General features: G+C 39.4%; 1 protein-coding gene across 1 annotated transcript in view; it reads right to left on the reverse strand.

Moving 5' to 3' along the window:
• Positions 1-4126: 4126 nt before the first annotated feature.
• Positions 4127-15049, reverse strand: part of AK3 (adenylate kinase 3) — a 33253-nt gene continuing 22330 nt past the window's right edge. The window contains exons 4-5 of the mRNA XM_073634980.1: positions 13352-13470; positions 4127-12171 (exon numbers count right to left, since the gene is read on the reverse strand). Of these exons, the coding sequence (XP_073491081.1) occupies positions 12069-12171; positions 13352-13470 (222 nt within the window). The 3' untranslated portion in view covers positions 4127-12068. The remainder of the gene's footprint in view (positions 12172-13351; positions 13471-15049) is intronic.

Below are 15049 nucleotides of genomic sequence, written 5' to 3' on the forward strand. Positions count from 1 at the left end.
ACGTTTCTGGTGGTGTTCTGTACCCCAACGGCGTACAGAATGCCTTGAGGTTTTCAGGTTGCTCATGTCATCTGCTGGCTAGCTCTTTCCTGCCATTCAGCCTGTTAAAAGCACCATCCCACTGCTGTTCCTAATTCTGAAGCATCATGTGCAATTTTAGTCTGTTTGCACTACCAGCCTACAGTAATCTGGTTACTTTCAACTGCCTGCAACTCATCAGCTGCATGGATTTTGTGTAACTGAGGCCTTCCCTTACATTGGGCCTAATTACAGACACAATGGGGTTGATTTACTAAAGGCAAATCCACTTTGCACTACAAGTGCACTTGGAAGTGCAGTCACTGTAGATCTGAGGGGAAGCTCTGCTGATTTTATCATCCAATCAAAAATGCTGCTTTTTATTTTCCCTGCGTGTCCCCATCAGATCTACAGCGACTGCACTTTCAAGTGCACTCGCAGTGCAAAGTGGATTTGCCTTTAGTAAATAATCCCCAATGTGTCTTCACTAAGACACAGAGAGGACAGTCCCACTGCCATGGGTGACTTCTGCCCATACGCTCCTAGTGGTTCTGGGGCATTTATGCGGTATCCTCAAAAGGAAGTGGTGCTTGTAACCTGGAACATATAGGGTTATCAACCTCAAACTGTTCCTCCGCTCTTTCAGACAAGACCAGGTCCCCCCCATAGCCACAGACATCTATGTCCACTCAGGACTTCTTAGCTGTTTGTGCCCAGCTACCGGGGAATTCTACCTGCACAGGCTTAAAGTGTGTTCTGGCAACCTTAAGAGACAGGAATTAAATTAATGTTTTTCTTTTTTTCTATGGAGTCTATTGAGGGACACCCCTTTTCTTTTCTACAAAACTGAGGCATGCTGGTTCTGTTTATTGGTGACCTAACCTCCTGTAGGAGGCAGTATAAGCTGTCTGTTCCTAAATTTTTGTGTCCCTTAAAGCATAGTAAAAATAATCAGAAGGTTGAGGTGCACTACAGTCTCAGATGGCCGTGCTTAGCAATCAAGCCCTCCCACAGGCTTCGACATAGAAAAAATCCAAAAACAAGGGATTGCTGCACAAACCGTATTTATTTTGAAATCTTCAAAAGGACATCACCACGACATCCATAAAATCAGGCATACATAATAAACGTTTTCGGGCTATTGTAGATAACGTCCTTCATCAGAAGATCATGCCTGAACCCATAGTAAAGATGCATTGTTACTTTGACATTAAAGTGGTTGTAGACCCTGTACAACCACTTTTACCTACAGGTAAGCCTATGTTAAGGCTTACCTGTAGGTTCTGGAAATATCTCCTAAACCTCCACGGTTTAGGAGATATTTACGAAAAAACAGAGCACTGATGTCATCGGCACATGCGCACCTTAGAAAGGGCACATCGTGCCCTTTCTAATAGGGGTCATGCCGCGACTGGCGGCTCCCACGTGGGAGTGACGTCACGCGACTCCAGCCAGTCACAGAGCTGGAGTTCGCGGCCCCGGAAGGAAGAGGGGTGAAGATGGACACTCCCTGCTAGTGGGGACAACGGTGACATTGCGGGCTTCAGTTTCAGGTAAGTGACACATAATAAGCTACTATGGGATGCATAGTAGCCCATTATGCTTTACCTTTGCAGGGAAATAATTCCTCTTTAACTAATTCTCTGTAATATAAACGTGGTCGCCCCAGCATGCATTACTTCTAGAGGCGGCAGGAGGCTTACCTAACTCATCGGTGAAGCCTGGGAATGATCTGATGTGGCAGTTAGCTGGGTATGGAGACAAGCAAAGCCAAGATGGCTGCCACTCGTCTATGCCATTGGAGGACTGAGGCGACGTCTGATGTCACTTCCGGTTCCCGAGCCATAGGAAATCCTTTTAAAAGCAAAAAAAAAAAAAAAAAAGGGAAGAGATTTGGGGTCTTTTTGACCCCAGCTTTCTCAATAACTCGTTATTGTCATCCTTATTTCTATTACAAGGGAAGTTTACATTCCTTGTAATAGGAATAAAAGTGATTAAAAAAAAAAAAAGTCAAATAATAAAAAAATAATAATTTAAAAGCACCCTATCCCTCTGTGCTTGTGTGCAGAAGCGAACACATACGTAAGCCAGCAAACATAAGTTAACAGTGTTCAAACTACAGCATGTGAGGTATTGCCGCAAACATTCAAGTAAGAGCAATAATTCTAGTGCAAGACCTCCTCTGTAAAATTTATTACAGGTTACCTGTTAATAGTTAACCCCTTCCCACCGAGCGTACGCAGATGTGTGTACTCGGCTTTCCGGGGTTATACTGGGATAATGCCCGCAGCTGCAGGCATTATCCCGGTACTGTTTTTTAGAGCCGGCGATCGGCTATCCAGTTATAAATACCGATGCGACTAAAAGCCTCTCGGCTGTTATACTGGAGGAGCGGGAGGGGACGTCCAATGACCAATCGTCCGCCTCCGGTGGCTGGGGACGGACTGGAACGAAGCCGTAAGTGGCTTCGTTCCAGCCTCCTAATAGTAAACACGGAAGCGACGTCATGACGTCACTTCCCGTTTAATCGGCTGCCAATGGTACACAGTATTCAGAATCGCCGTTTTTGGCAACCCAATCCCTCCATAAAGAGTACCTGTCACAAGGGATGTTTACATTCCTTGTGACAGCAATAAAAGTGATCAATTTTTTTTTTTTTTTTTTTAACACAATAAATATAAAAAAAAAAATTTTAAAGCACACCCGTCCCCGCGAGCTCGCGCAGCAAAGAAAACGCATACGGAAGTCGTGCCCGCATATGTAAACCGTGTTTAAATCACACATGTGAGGTATCGCCGCGATAGTCAGAGCGAGAGCAATAATTCTAGGACTAGACCTCCTCTGTAACTCTAACCTGGTAACCGTAAAAAAAAATTTAAAGTGTCGCCTATGGAGATTTTTAAGTACCGTAGTTTGTCGCCATTCCACGAGTGCGTGCAATTATAAAGCATTACATGTTTGGCATCTATTTACTCGGCGTAACATCATCTTTCACATTATAAAAAAAAATGAGGGTAACTTTACTGTTTGTTTTTTTTTAAATTCATGAAAAAGTGTCCCTTTTCCCAAAAAGTTGTGTTTAAAACACCGCTGCACAAATACCATGTGATATAAAATATTGCAACAATCGCCATTTTATTCTCTAGATTCTCTGCTAAAAATATATATATATATATATATATATATATATATATATATATATATATATATATATATATATATATAATGTTTGGGGGCTCTAAGTAATTTTCTAGCAAAAGATACGGTTTTTAACTTATAAACACCAAATTTCAAAAATAGGCTTAGTCATGATAATCATGTGAATATGAAAAAATTATAGTTCATATGGAAAATGATGGTATCATAAAACGGAGGTGTGATTCCTCTTTAAATCTTCAGTAAGTCTTCCATGGATCTTTTAAGACAGTGCAGAAATAGGAAAAGGGGGCTGCTTACCAGATTTGATAGATCCCCACCACAGAGATCATGCAAGCCTGAACAAACTCCTCTCGGGGTCAGGAACAGCTGGTCTTTGAGTAGAGACAGACTTCCCTCCACGCCTGGTAGTTGAAATTTTAGAGGCGGCAATCAGGAACGCTCTCCTCCATTAGCTGCTCCAGCAAGACCACTCGTAGCAGGAAATAGTATATTTTAATAGAAAAAAGGCGCTTCATTGTACAGTAGTTTAGGGTAAAACACCGTAGCAATTAGTTAATTAATTGCTACTCAAAGACCAGCTGTTCCTGACCCCGAGAGGAGTTTGTTCAGGCTCGTATGATCTCTGTGGTGGGGATCCATCAAATCTGGTAAGCAGCCCCCTTTTCCTATTTCTGCACTGTCTTAGAAGATCCATAGAAGATTTACTGAAGATTTAAAGAGGAATCACACCTCCGGTTTATGATACCATCATTTTCCATATGAACTATAATTTTTTCATATTCACATTATTATTTGAGTAGCGCACTGAACTTTTTTCTTTATAATTATCTTTTTAACAGGTAGTATGCATATACAGCAATTGGTATGCATGCACTGAACATGAAAAAAATATATCTGATGCCAAGTCAAAATTAAAAGATGCAGTTATAAGCAGAACAAACAACATTAATTGTGAATGAACAACAGTAATTTATTGAGACATTCATATCCATAGATGGACTTTACAGACAGTATGCAAATTGCAAAGGCACGCACACAATATCTCATAAAATACATTCTTCAAAAAGACAGAATAGACAGAACATTTGGCAACCTGAATATGCTTACTTTTTAAGCACATGCAATAGTTGGCATTCATGAACTTTTAATATACCATTGAGGACCCTTTGAGACCTTGGCATTACATGCCTTGTATTAAGGCAGTCTATTCAAATGAATGGGCTGGCAATACACTGAAAGTCACAAAAAAAAAAAAAAAAAGGAGCACCATATATGACAATGCAGCACACCACAAGGCAAGGTAGTGCGTTCCTGTGCATGGTGGTGCACTGCAATGCATGTGTGATGGACCTGCATTGCTTTAGTTGGTCATGTTGGTTTGTCGTTCAAAATGTATGGCTCCACAACACTCAAACGTGTGCATTGTGGCAAAGCGTTGCAACATTGAAAAGAAGTTCACACTTTACTTCACAAAAATGTAAAGTGAGCTCATGGTTGTCAAAAATAAGGTGATATACATAGCTCTTTCATCATAGATCATAAAACACATTGGAATCTTCTCTTACAAAAGCTGACATTAAAAACTAATGCAAGCAGAGCTCTGATCGGACTTCCATTTCCTGTATTTATTTATAGCCATCTCCATATTTTCCAGTATCATGTCATATTGACACTATATAGACTATGTTAAACCTTTGACCTGACACTATTGGGCTGCATTAAAGAACTCTGCTAAACACTATTGTAAATTGATTTTGGTACATTTCATTAAAATAAAAACCTTCTCTGTAAATAAAAGTGGTTTTCTACAAGGTTTTGACTTCTCTAAAAGTCAGGCACATGTGAATGTGTTTGTTGCTCTTCCTCTCCATCAAATTAAAGTCAGATGGGCCACATCATGGTTCCCCTCGGACTCTCAAGGATTTAATGGTGTGTGAACAGAAAGCAAAAAATTCTGGGCTTCTGTTTTTGGCCTAAGATATACGGTTGGTTTGAGCAGCATAGATGTGCACCTTGCAAATAGTAGCAAATCACAAACTGATGGAACACATGGATTTCTACGGTTCAAGCTAAACAATAGCACGTGACAGCAATTAATCACACATGATCATAAAATAATGAAATTGTGTGCAATACATTGCCGTTGTGAAGCCTACATCACAGGGAACCAGTTGCTCCACAAGTTAGAACGATCATCAAATTTTGTTATCACAAGTGATTTTAGTAGCATGGCTGAAGCTGTGTAGCCTAAAGCCTATTACACACAATGAGATTATCAGACTATTAAATGATTAAATGAAAATCATATGATCTGGTATCGTATGAAAATTTTTCTTAATGTTTGTCCCTTCGGAAAATTTCAGACGAAAGCTGTGTACCAAAGATCAGATTATCATATGATCGATTAGAAAGCGGAAATTTTGTACGATACGTGTACGGGGCTTACGGGTTAGGAGCCCCAGTAATTAAACGCCTTAGCACCTTTAAAAAACAAAAACTGTAGAGCTTATTTCTAAGTGATTAACATTAAAACTATGCATTTTTTTGTATTTTATAAAATGTACGCCACTGGTATATTTATAAGAACAAGTTGATTGTTCTTCTATATCACTGCTTTTTATTACACCATTGTCACCATAATGAAATCCATTTTACATAAGGCCCAACTTGGGGCTCGCAAGTCCTTTCTGCATTTGGAGCACCCCTGCAGCCCCAGGTGTTTGTGGCCAGGCTCGAGAACATTATAGGTCCTCTTATTCTTGAAGCAGGGAGGGGGACCCTAAGGCTGGCCATACATTATTACAATTCTCTTGTACAATCTTCCTTCAGATTTACCATAACCATATAAGGCCAAACCTAAACAAACACTTTCAAATTTGCATGCAATCAGGCAGGGCCCTTGCACTATATAGTTGAAGGCAACACTAAAGGAAATAAAACAAGAAAATTGTATAAATGTATGGCCAGCTTAAATGACACTGCTCTCTGTGGCATACTTTTATGGGTCAAGGATAGGGGAACGAAACCTTGATGCCCTGGGCTCACAAGATGTGGGTTGAATTGAACCCAGAAGAGGATTGGCATCTAGGAGCCAAGCGGTGAGCATGAAGCAGCATCAGAGATCAGGTTAGTATAGCAGCCAAAGATGCCTTTACATTTCAATTGGCTACTAGAGGGATCAGTATTTTTTTTGTTCAGAATGGATTATTTTTATTTTTAAATATTACAAAACAAAAAAAGGAACATGGAGCAGTTGGCCACCTAACATTCTGTGCTTTCTTTGATACAGAAAACTATTTCAGATAGTTTTAACAGCCGTTTGACATAACAGTGGCAGAAACCCAGAAGGAGCTACACTGTATATCCTAGTAACATTCTGTTACCTAATATTTATGATGTATAGCAAATGAGGTAGTTACTGTATGTACATGACCTGTGCTGACGACTAGTGTGAAGTAATGTACTCTACACTGCACTGAGGATAGTAAAAGCATACTATATATTTTCTACAAACAAAGAAAATAAACCTTTGCAGCTCACTAAATTAAACTATGCAGTGCATTATCTCTAATATGAATACATACTAAGATCTAAAAAAAATTAAAATGATTAAAAAAAAAAAAAAAAAATTGTAGTTCAAATGGTAGCAAGCAACAGGCACAATATATACAGCATGACATGAATTCTTGGTTATTCTGGATATTTTCAGCTGATCACCACTAAGCCACTTCTAGAAGTATCAAGCTCAGCGCTGCAATAAACATTCACAAATGGGTAAACAAGGCATGCATTTTTTATGGAAAGCACTTTCAAACGAAAGTGTTTTTTTTTTTTTTTTTAACAATTCAACTTGTAACCCTAGGTCCAACATTCCAGTGGTGCAGTTTGCCAGCTTTAAGATGCATTAAGATGTACAATAAACTTTTACAGCGGATAAATAAAATAAATTCCATGACACAGACACAGTATGTGCACTGCTGAAAAGTCATCCGCCATTGTCACAAATTAAAGAACAAGATGTTGGTAATTGAAGGACTGCGTTCATGGATACAACAAGTCATTGACAGAACATTATTCCCCATACTTAAATGCTATAAAAAAGGTGCTGTGCATTCTTTTAGGTAAAAGATAAAAATGTATTTTGTTGGATATTGCACTTCAAATAGCTGAGAAGTTTAAAAAATTTCTTATGTATCTATATTTTCAGTTACTATTAACTGGCTTCTGCTGTGAATACTACTTAGTGCAAATGCAAAAGGAAGTTGCCTGTGGTTGGAACACTGAATACATGGTTACATAGTAGGTGAGGTTGAAAAAAGACACAAGTCCAACCTATGTGTGTGATTATATGTCAGTATTACATTGTATATCCCTGTATGTTGCGGTCGTTCAGGTGCTTATCTAATAGTTTCTTGAAACTATCGATGCCCCCCGCTGAGACCACCGCCTGTGGAAGGGAATTCCACATCCTTGCCGCTCTTACAGTAAAGAACCCTCTACGTAGTTTAAGGTTAAACCTCTTTTCTTCTAATTTTAATGAGTGGCCTCGAGTCTTGTTAAACTCCCTTCTGCGAAAAAGTTTTATCCCTATTGTGGGGTCAACAGTATGGTATTTGTATATTGAAATCATATCCCCTCTCAAGCGTCTCTTCTCCAGAGAGAATAAGTTCAGTGCTTGCAACCTTTCCTCATAACTAATATACTCCAGACCCTTTATTAGATTTGTTGCCCTTCTTTGTACTAGCTCCATTGTTCTCCATTTGTTCTCCTCAATCTTCACTCATGAAGATTGAGGAGAAGAATAAATTCAATACCTTCGCCATCTCCCCATCCTTTGTAACCAGATGTCCTTCCTCATTCTTTATTGTGCCAATATGATCTGTCCTCCCTTTTTTACTGTTTACAAACTTAAAGAATTTCTTGGGATTTTTTTTGCTCTCCTCAGCTATGTGTCTTTCATGTTCTACCTTAGCCATCCTTATTGCACCCTTACATTTCTTGTTGAATTCTTTATAAAGTCTGAATGCTGATGATGATCCCTCAACCTTGTATTTTTTGAAGGCCTTCTCCTTTGCTTTTATATGCATTTTTACATTGTAGTTAAGCCAGGACTTTTGTTCACTTTTTTAAATGTATTACCCAATGGGATGCATTGGCTAATGCCCTTATTTAATATGCTCTTAAAGCAAACCCATCTCTCCTCTGTGTTCTTTGTTCCTAAGATTGTATCCTAATTTATGCCTTCTAGCAAGGTTTGTAGGTTAGGGAAGTTGGCTCTTTTGAAATTCAGTGTCTTTGTATTCCCCTTATGTTTCCTATTTGTGTGATTTATACTGAAGCCAATTGACCTGTGATCGCTGTTACCTAAATTGCCCGTATTACCACATCCGTGATCAGGTCTGTATTGTTGGTAATCAGTAGATCCAGTAACGCTTTATTTCTAGTTGGTGCGTCTACCATCTGACCCATAAAATTGTCCTGCAAGACATTTAGGAACTGGCGAGCCTTAGATGAATGCGCGGTTCCCTCCGCCTATGTCTGGATAATTAAAATCCCCCCTATTATGATAACACTTCCCATCCTTGCTGCTAATCCAAATTGTGATAGGAGATCTGTCTCCCCTTCCTCCCTCGGGTTAGGGGGCCTATAGCATACTCCCAGTATCATTATCCCTTTAGCTTCATCCCTTTGGAGCTCTACCCATAAGGATTCCACCTCCTCCCTAGCTCCCTTAGTGAGGTCATCTCTCACATTCACTTGTACATTATTCTTGATATATAGGCATACCCCTCCCCCTTTTTTACCCTCTCTATCCTTGTGATAAAGGGTATACCCTTGAATGTTTGCCAGCCAATCATGAGAGCTGTTGAACCAGGCCTCCGAAATTACCACAAAATCCAAATCCTCCTCGAACAACAGTATCTCTAGTTCACCCATCTTGTCAGCCAGGCTCCTGGCATTGGTGAACATGCCACATAGACCAGTCGCATATTATCCTCCTTTTGGGTGTTCTGAATAATTTGCAGAATATTCAGTCCGTGTTTTGATGCAGTTTTATATTATAAGCTTACTTTGGACTCACCAAGAACATGGAAAACCCATTTGATTTGTGGCACTCTGAAGTATTAACACATCCCCCTAGCGAACATCATAAGTAGAACCTGTATCCCACTGTTTTAGACCTTGATGGACCTAGGAATATGTTAGCACCGTGGGTAAAATTGGTGACTATGATTTAAGTTCTTGGAATTGTTATAGGTATAACCCCCCTCAGTTCAGTGAATAAAATAAGTATTTGATCCCCAAGCAAAACATGACAGTACTTGGTGGAGAAACCTTTGTTGGCAAGCACAGAGGGAAGACGTTTCTTGTATTTGGGTACCAGGTTTGCACACATTTCAGGAAGAATTTTGGTCCAATCTTCTTTACAGATCTCCTCTAAATCCTTAAGGTTTCTTGACTGTTGCTTGGCAACTCGAAGTTTCAGCTTTCTCCATAAATTTTCTCTGGGATTAAGGTCTGGAGACTGACTAGGCCACTCCATGATCTTAATGAGTTTATTCTTGAGCCACTCCTTTGTTGCCTTGGCGGTATGTTTTGGGTCATTGTCATGCTGGAAGACCCATCCACGACCCATCTTCAGTGTTCTGGCTGAGGGAAGAAGGTTCTCATCCAAGATTTTACAATACATTGCCCCGTCCATTGCCCTTCAATGCGGTAAAGTGGGCCTGTACCTTTAGCAGTGAAACAGCTACAAAGCATAATGTTTCCACCTCCATGCTTGACTGTATGGATGGTGTTCTTAGAGTCATAGTCAGGATTTTTCTTCCTCCAAACATGACGAGTCGAGTTAATGCCAAAGAGCTACATTTTGGTAACATCTGACCACAGCACTTTCTCCTAAGCTTTCTCTGAATCGTTTAGATGTTCTTTGGCAAACTTCAGATGGGCCTGTACATGTGCCTTCTTGAGGAGGGGGACCTTGCAGGCTCTGCAGATTTAAATCCATGGCGGCGTATTGTGTTAGCAGTGGTTTGTTTGGTGACTGTGGTCCTGACTGCCTTGAGATCATTAATAAGCTCCTCCCGTGTAGTTCTGGGCTGACCCTTACTTTTCTCATGATCATCTCTACCCCATGAGGAGAAATCTTGCATGGAGCTCCAGACCGAGGGCGATGGATGGTTATTTTGTATTTCTTCAATTTGCATCGCTTCAACAGTTGTCTCCTTCTCATCAAGCTTCTTGCTGATGGTCTTGTAGCCCATTCCAGCCTTGTGCAGGTCTACAATCTTGTCCTTGATGTCCTTTGACAGCTCTTTGGTCTTGCCCCTGACAGTGAAGTTTGAATGGAAGAAAGATTCTGTAGAAAGGGGTCTTTTATACACATAACGAGTTGTCGTTAGGAGCACTTCTGAAATGGACAGAACTAATCTGTGTACCACATGAGCACATACTGTAGCCAGTCTGTGGGAGCCAGAACTATTGTTGGTTGGTAGGGCATCAAATACTTATTTTACTCATGGAACTGCACATCAATTTATAATATTTGTATCATGTGTTTTTTCTGGATTTGCCAGATAAAAATTCGATAAAAATAATTGAAAGTAAAATTGGTGACTACAGCAAAAGCTGGAGATACACAAGGACCCAATTTCTCCAGCATTCATGGAAACTCCCCTGTAAGTCAACATTGAACAAAAGAAGGACTGCTTTGTTTAAAAAAAGAGTAACCCAGATTTTCTCACATTTTTTACCCCAGAGGAACCTTCAAAATAATTGTCAGGCCTAGAGGAACCTCAGCTAAACCAATAAAACAATTAATTACCCTTTACATTGGTAGTTAATTCTCCCCCGCCCCCCTTATGTGGTGGTCAGAATGCCATCCTTAGACACATCTAAAAAAGATATCTGACATTATGTTGCTGGCTGGGCCAAGTGGAGATGGACCCAGAACTATGCAGACAAAATCAAATGGTCAATCAGACAAAGCTCAAGGAACCCCTAGGAAACTCTGGAGGAACCCTAGTTGAGAAAGGCTGCACTAACCACTTCCAATATTCTACAGGGGCTACAGTTCCCCTTTGTCCTGTGCAGGTGGAGCTTTCTGTAATGAAGACCAGTCACTGCTGCTCTCTCTCCTTGAGCAGGGTGAAGGGTCTCCACTAGAAGAAGGGGGTGTTCTGCAGGGAGGCTGTAGAAAATTGACCCTTTGGGTCCCTCCTACAGCTCTGCTCTCTGCAAAGATTATTTACAGAACAGTGAGGTCACAGCTGCTTTTAAAAAGGTAATATCTTGGTTTGAAAAGGCATCTGGAGCACGCAACATGGATTTATATCCTTTGTAAACATTGGGAATTTATGTAGATAAACATTTTTGTTGCCCAAGTTTTACTTTAAGAGAAAAGACTAAAACGGTCAAATTTTAAAATCATTTTCCTGCCGATTTCACCCTACATTTACAGAGGGGTAAATTAATCAAAAATCATTTTTCTTCCAGGATTGAACAGGTATATTAAAAACAAAATACAGGCTCTCCATCATCCGTTCTAATGTTGGCAGAAAAAGAACTGAAAATAGAGCAGTCAAGAATAAAAACGTCAGTAAAGTGTCTCCAAGTGTTACTTCAGACACACTTTCTGGCCTACAATCCTCTTGTCATTTGATGATTATTTGTTAAAAAAAATTCAATTATTTGAAAATCAGACACTACATAAAATATTATCTCCCAGCTCACTTATTAAAATACTATAGTTAAATCTGTTATTTAAAAAATAACAATAAAAATGCAATAAAAGAGCTGGTGTGAAAACTAAATGACGAGGTTAAAACATTCACATTGAATGGTATGAGATTTACAGTCCAGCATCCATTGTGTCCTTTGTCTATCACCAGTTACTCCTGGACTTCAGGCAGCTTTGTGCGCAAGAACGCAAGAACATGGGGCCAGATCTTGTTGGTTTCCGTCCCAGTAAATGTTTCCAATACACCCTTGTTTCTAAAAAGACCACAATAAAAAAAAAAAAAAAAAAAAAAACACACACATTCAAAGTACTGTTTATAGAGAATATGAGCATTGCAGATTGTTCTCTACCATTCAAAATCTTCAAGCAAGAACCATCTTAGCTGGATATGGATAAGATTAGCAGTATTTCAGGTAGGGCTATGATTGCTAGTTCCTAGGAAATCATTTTGCAAAGAATAAAAATAAAGTTTTAAATTTAAAGTAGGACTACAGGCATTTTTTTCCCCCATTTTGGATATTTATATTTTTTTGCCATCTGTTTTCCCAGTAGGGAGATCTACCTTCACTTCCTGTCACATAGCCAAAACAGGGAGGAGAGGGGAAATGCCTGCAACTTAAGGGAATCCATTGGGACCCCCAGGTCACCAGAACTAGTGGCCCCTTTGCAAGATTTCCCCTCTATTACTGTTCTGCACACAACCCAAAATGTTGGATTTATATACCTTAACTTTTGAGAAGAACAGTTAATAGGACAAATAGGGTAAATCTCCTTAACAGGGACAGGGGCAGAAATAAAAACCTGGTGTTCTAAACCATCTTCCCTCTGACCAAAACTTAGAAGAAAAGGTTTTGCCTTAGGTATAACTTTAAATTTGTATTTTCCTTTAGTAATTTGAAATATAAAAAAAGGAGAGGCATTAAAATATACTACATAAAGAAATCTCCATCTGGATTAAAAATATTCCATAATTCACAATTTAAATGATATTCTCCTAACTATCCAGAGAGCCCCTTCCTTTGTCCCAGTTCCCCCCACACCGCTCCTTGAACTACCTTCACTCCTTTTTTTTCTTTGTCTCTTCTCTCTGACTGTCTGGGCCTTTTTTATTCTCTCTAAACAGAGCATGGTTTTATTACATTTTTGACCAGCCAACACAAAGGAAAGTTTGAAACACAACCCACGTTTCATAGCCTATTTAAACCTTTTTAATGATTCCCCTTGAAATAATTAAGCCGAAAATTGCTACCATGAAACAAAACTGCTGACAATTAATATTTTGTCATTTGTTTTTTTAAGTGTGTCACCTTTAGCACATAATGCATAACCATGTCATATATTTACTTCTATAAAAATAAAAAATATTTTAACAGAAAAAACAACTGTTTAATACTCGTGGATGTTTTCTAGAGTACGATATAAAATAAAACTTACTGATAATATTCCAAAACAGGTGTGGTAAGGGCCTCGTAACCTTTCAGTCTCTTGGTAACGGTTTCTGGCTTGTCATCCTCACGTTGAATTAGAGGTTCTCCAGTAATATCATCAATTCCCTGTTAGAAATTATAAAACAGTTTATGGATTGTAATTTCTTTAATTTGTTGTTTTCTCCTGACCTGTCCCTAAACAAATGCAAACAGCACTCTCTTGCATTAGGCCTCATGCACACTGCTGCTTGTTTTTGGGGGCTTGTGGCGAGTTTTGCCTAAGCCCCTGAACGCACCTCAATAAAAGCCTGTATGTCCACCCACACATAGGCTTTGAGAGGAAATTAGGAGCAGCAGAGTTTAGAAGCAGTCAAAGCTCCTTCTCCAGAAGAAGAATTTCATTCAAGATAGGAGCTTTTGGGCATAAAAAGCACCAAAACGCGGCTAAACGTTCCTAAGTGCTAGTCACGTTTAGGCTACTTTCACACTGAAGTGCTGCAAAAACAGCACTAAAGTGTCGGTCGTTTTTGCAGTGCTTTAGCAGAGCTTTTCAGCACTAGCAGGCCGTTTTTTTTTTTTTTGTTTTTTTTTTTTTTAAGTTACATGACAACGTGACCTTAAAAAAAAAAAAAAAAAAAAATCCAGTTTTGCGGCACTTGCAAAGCGCTCTTAATTCATCCATCTCAATGGGCAGGGGCGTTTTTGGAGCGCTATTTATAGCAGGAAGTTTTTTACCATCCTGCAAGCGCACCGCCCCAGTGTAAGAAAAAGGACATATTGAAGTGAATGGGAGGCAGTTTTCAGGCGCCATTTGTAGCGCTAAAATGCCTGAAAACTGCCTCAGTGTGCAAGGGGTCCTACAGTTTAAACAATCTAAAAGAATAGAGAATGCTTTAAAGAACATTTGAGGAGAAGTTGGTTGTTAAGAGACAATTAAGCCCTATTTCTTTACAATCTTTTATCACTTCTTGATTAGAGTTTGAACACTGCTGATTGGCATTCTCAATTCCTTGGATATCTTTTTAGATCTCTTTCCTGTTTTATACATTTCAACTACCTTTTCCTGCAGATCCTTGGACAATTCTTTAGCTTTCCCCATGACTCAGAATCCAGAAACGTCAGTGCAGCACTGGATGAATGATGCAAGGGTCTGTCAGGAGTCCAGAAACTCATTGACCTTTTATACACACACACTAATTACAAGCAAACAGATCACAGGTGAGGATGGTTACCTTTAATAGCCATTCAAACCCCTTTGTGTCAAACTTGTGTGCATGTTATCAGGCCAAAATCACCAGGGTATGTAAACTTTTGATCAGGGTCATTTGGGTAGTTTGTTTTCATTATGGATTTAAAAAGAGTAAATACAGTCGATTGATAATAAATGGCTTCAGCCAAACACTAACCATGAGCGAAAGAAACGTTTTTGTGTTATCATTCATATTCTCTGAAAAATGGCCAAGAAATCATAAATTCTGCCAGGTTATGTAAACTTATGAGCACAACTGTATGGGCTCTGATGAGACCGCACTGATAAGCAGTGGACGCCGTCCACTGCTTTACTGACACCGTCCAGTGCCAAATATCAGTAGGAGGGGTTTCCACCATCCCTGCAAATTTTGCAGTCATTTTTTATGTCTTATTTCAGTGCTATGTGTATCATTTGTGATGTTACATATCACAGAGACCGGTATTGTGGTAATAT

This window comes from Aquarana catesbeiana, linkage group LG01 (genome assembly GCF_042186555.1).
Source record: "Aquarana catesbeiana isolate 2022-GZ linkage group LG01, ASM4218655v1, whole genome shotgun sequence".
Lineage (NCBI taxonomy): Eukaryota > Metazoa > Chordata > Amphibia > Anura > Ranidae > Aquarana > Aquarana catesbeiana.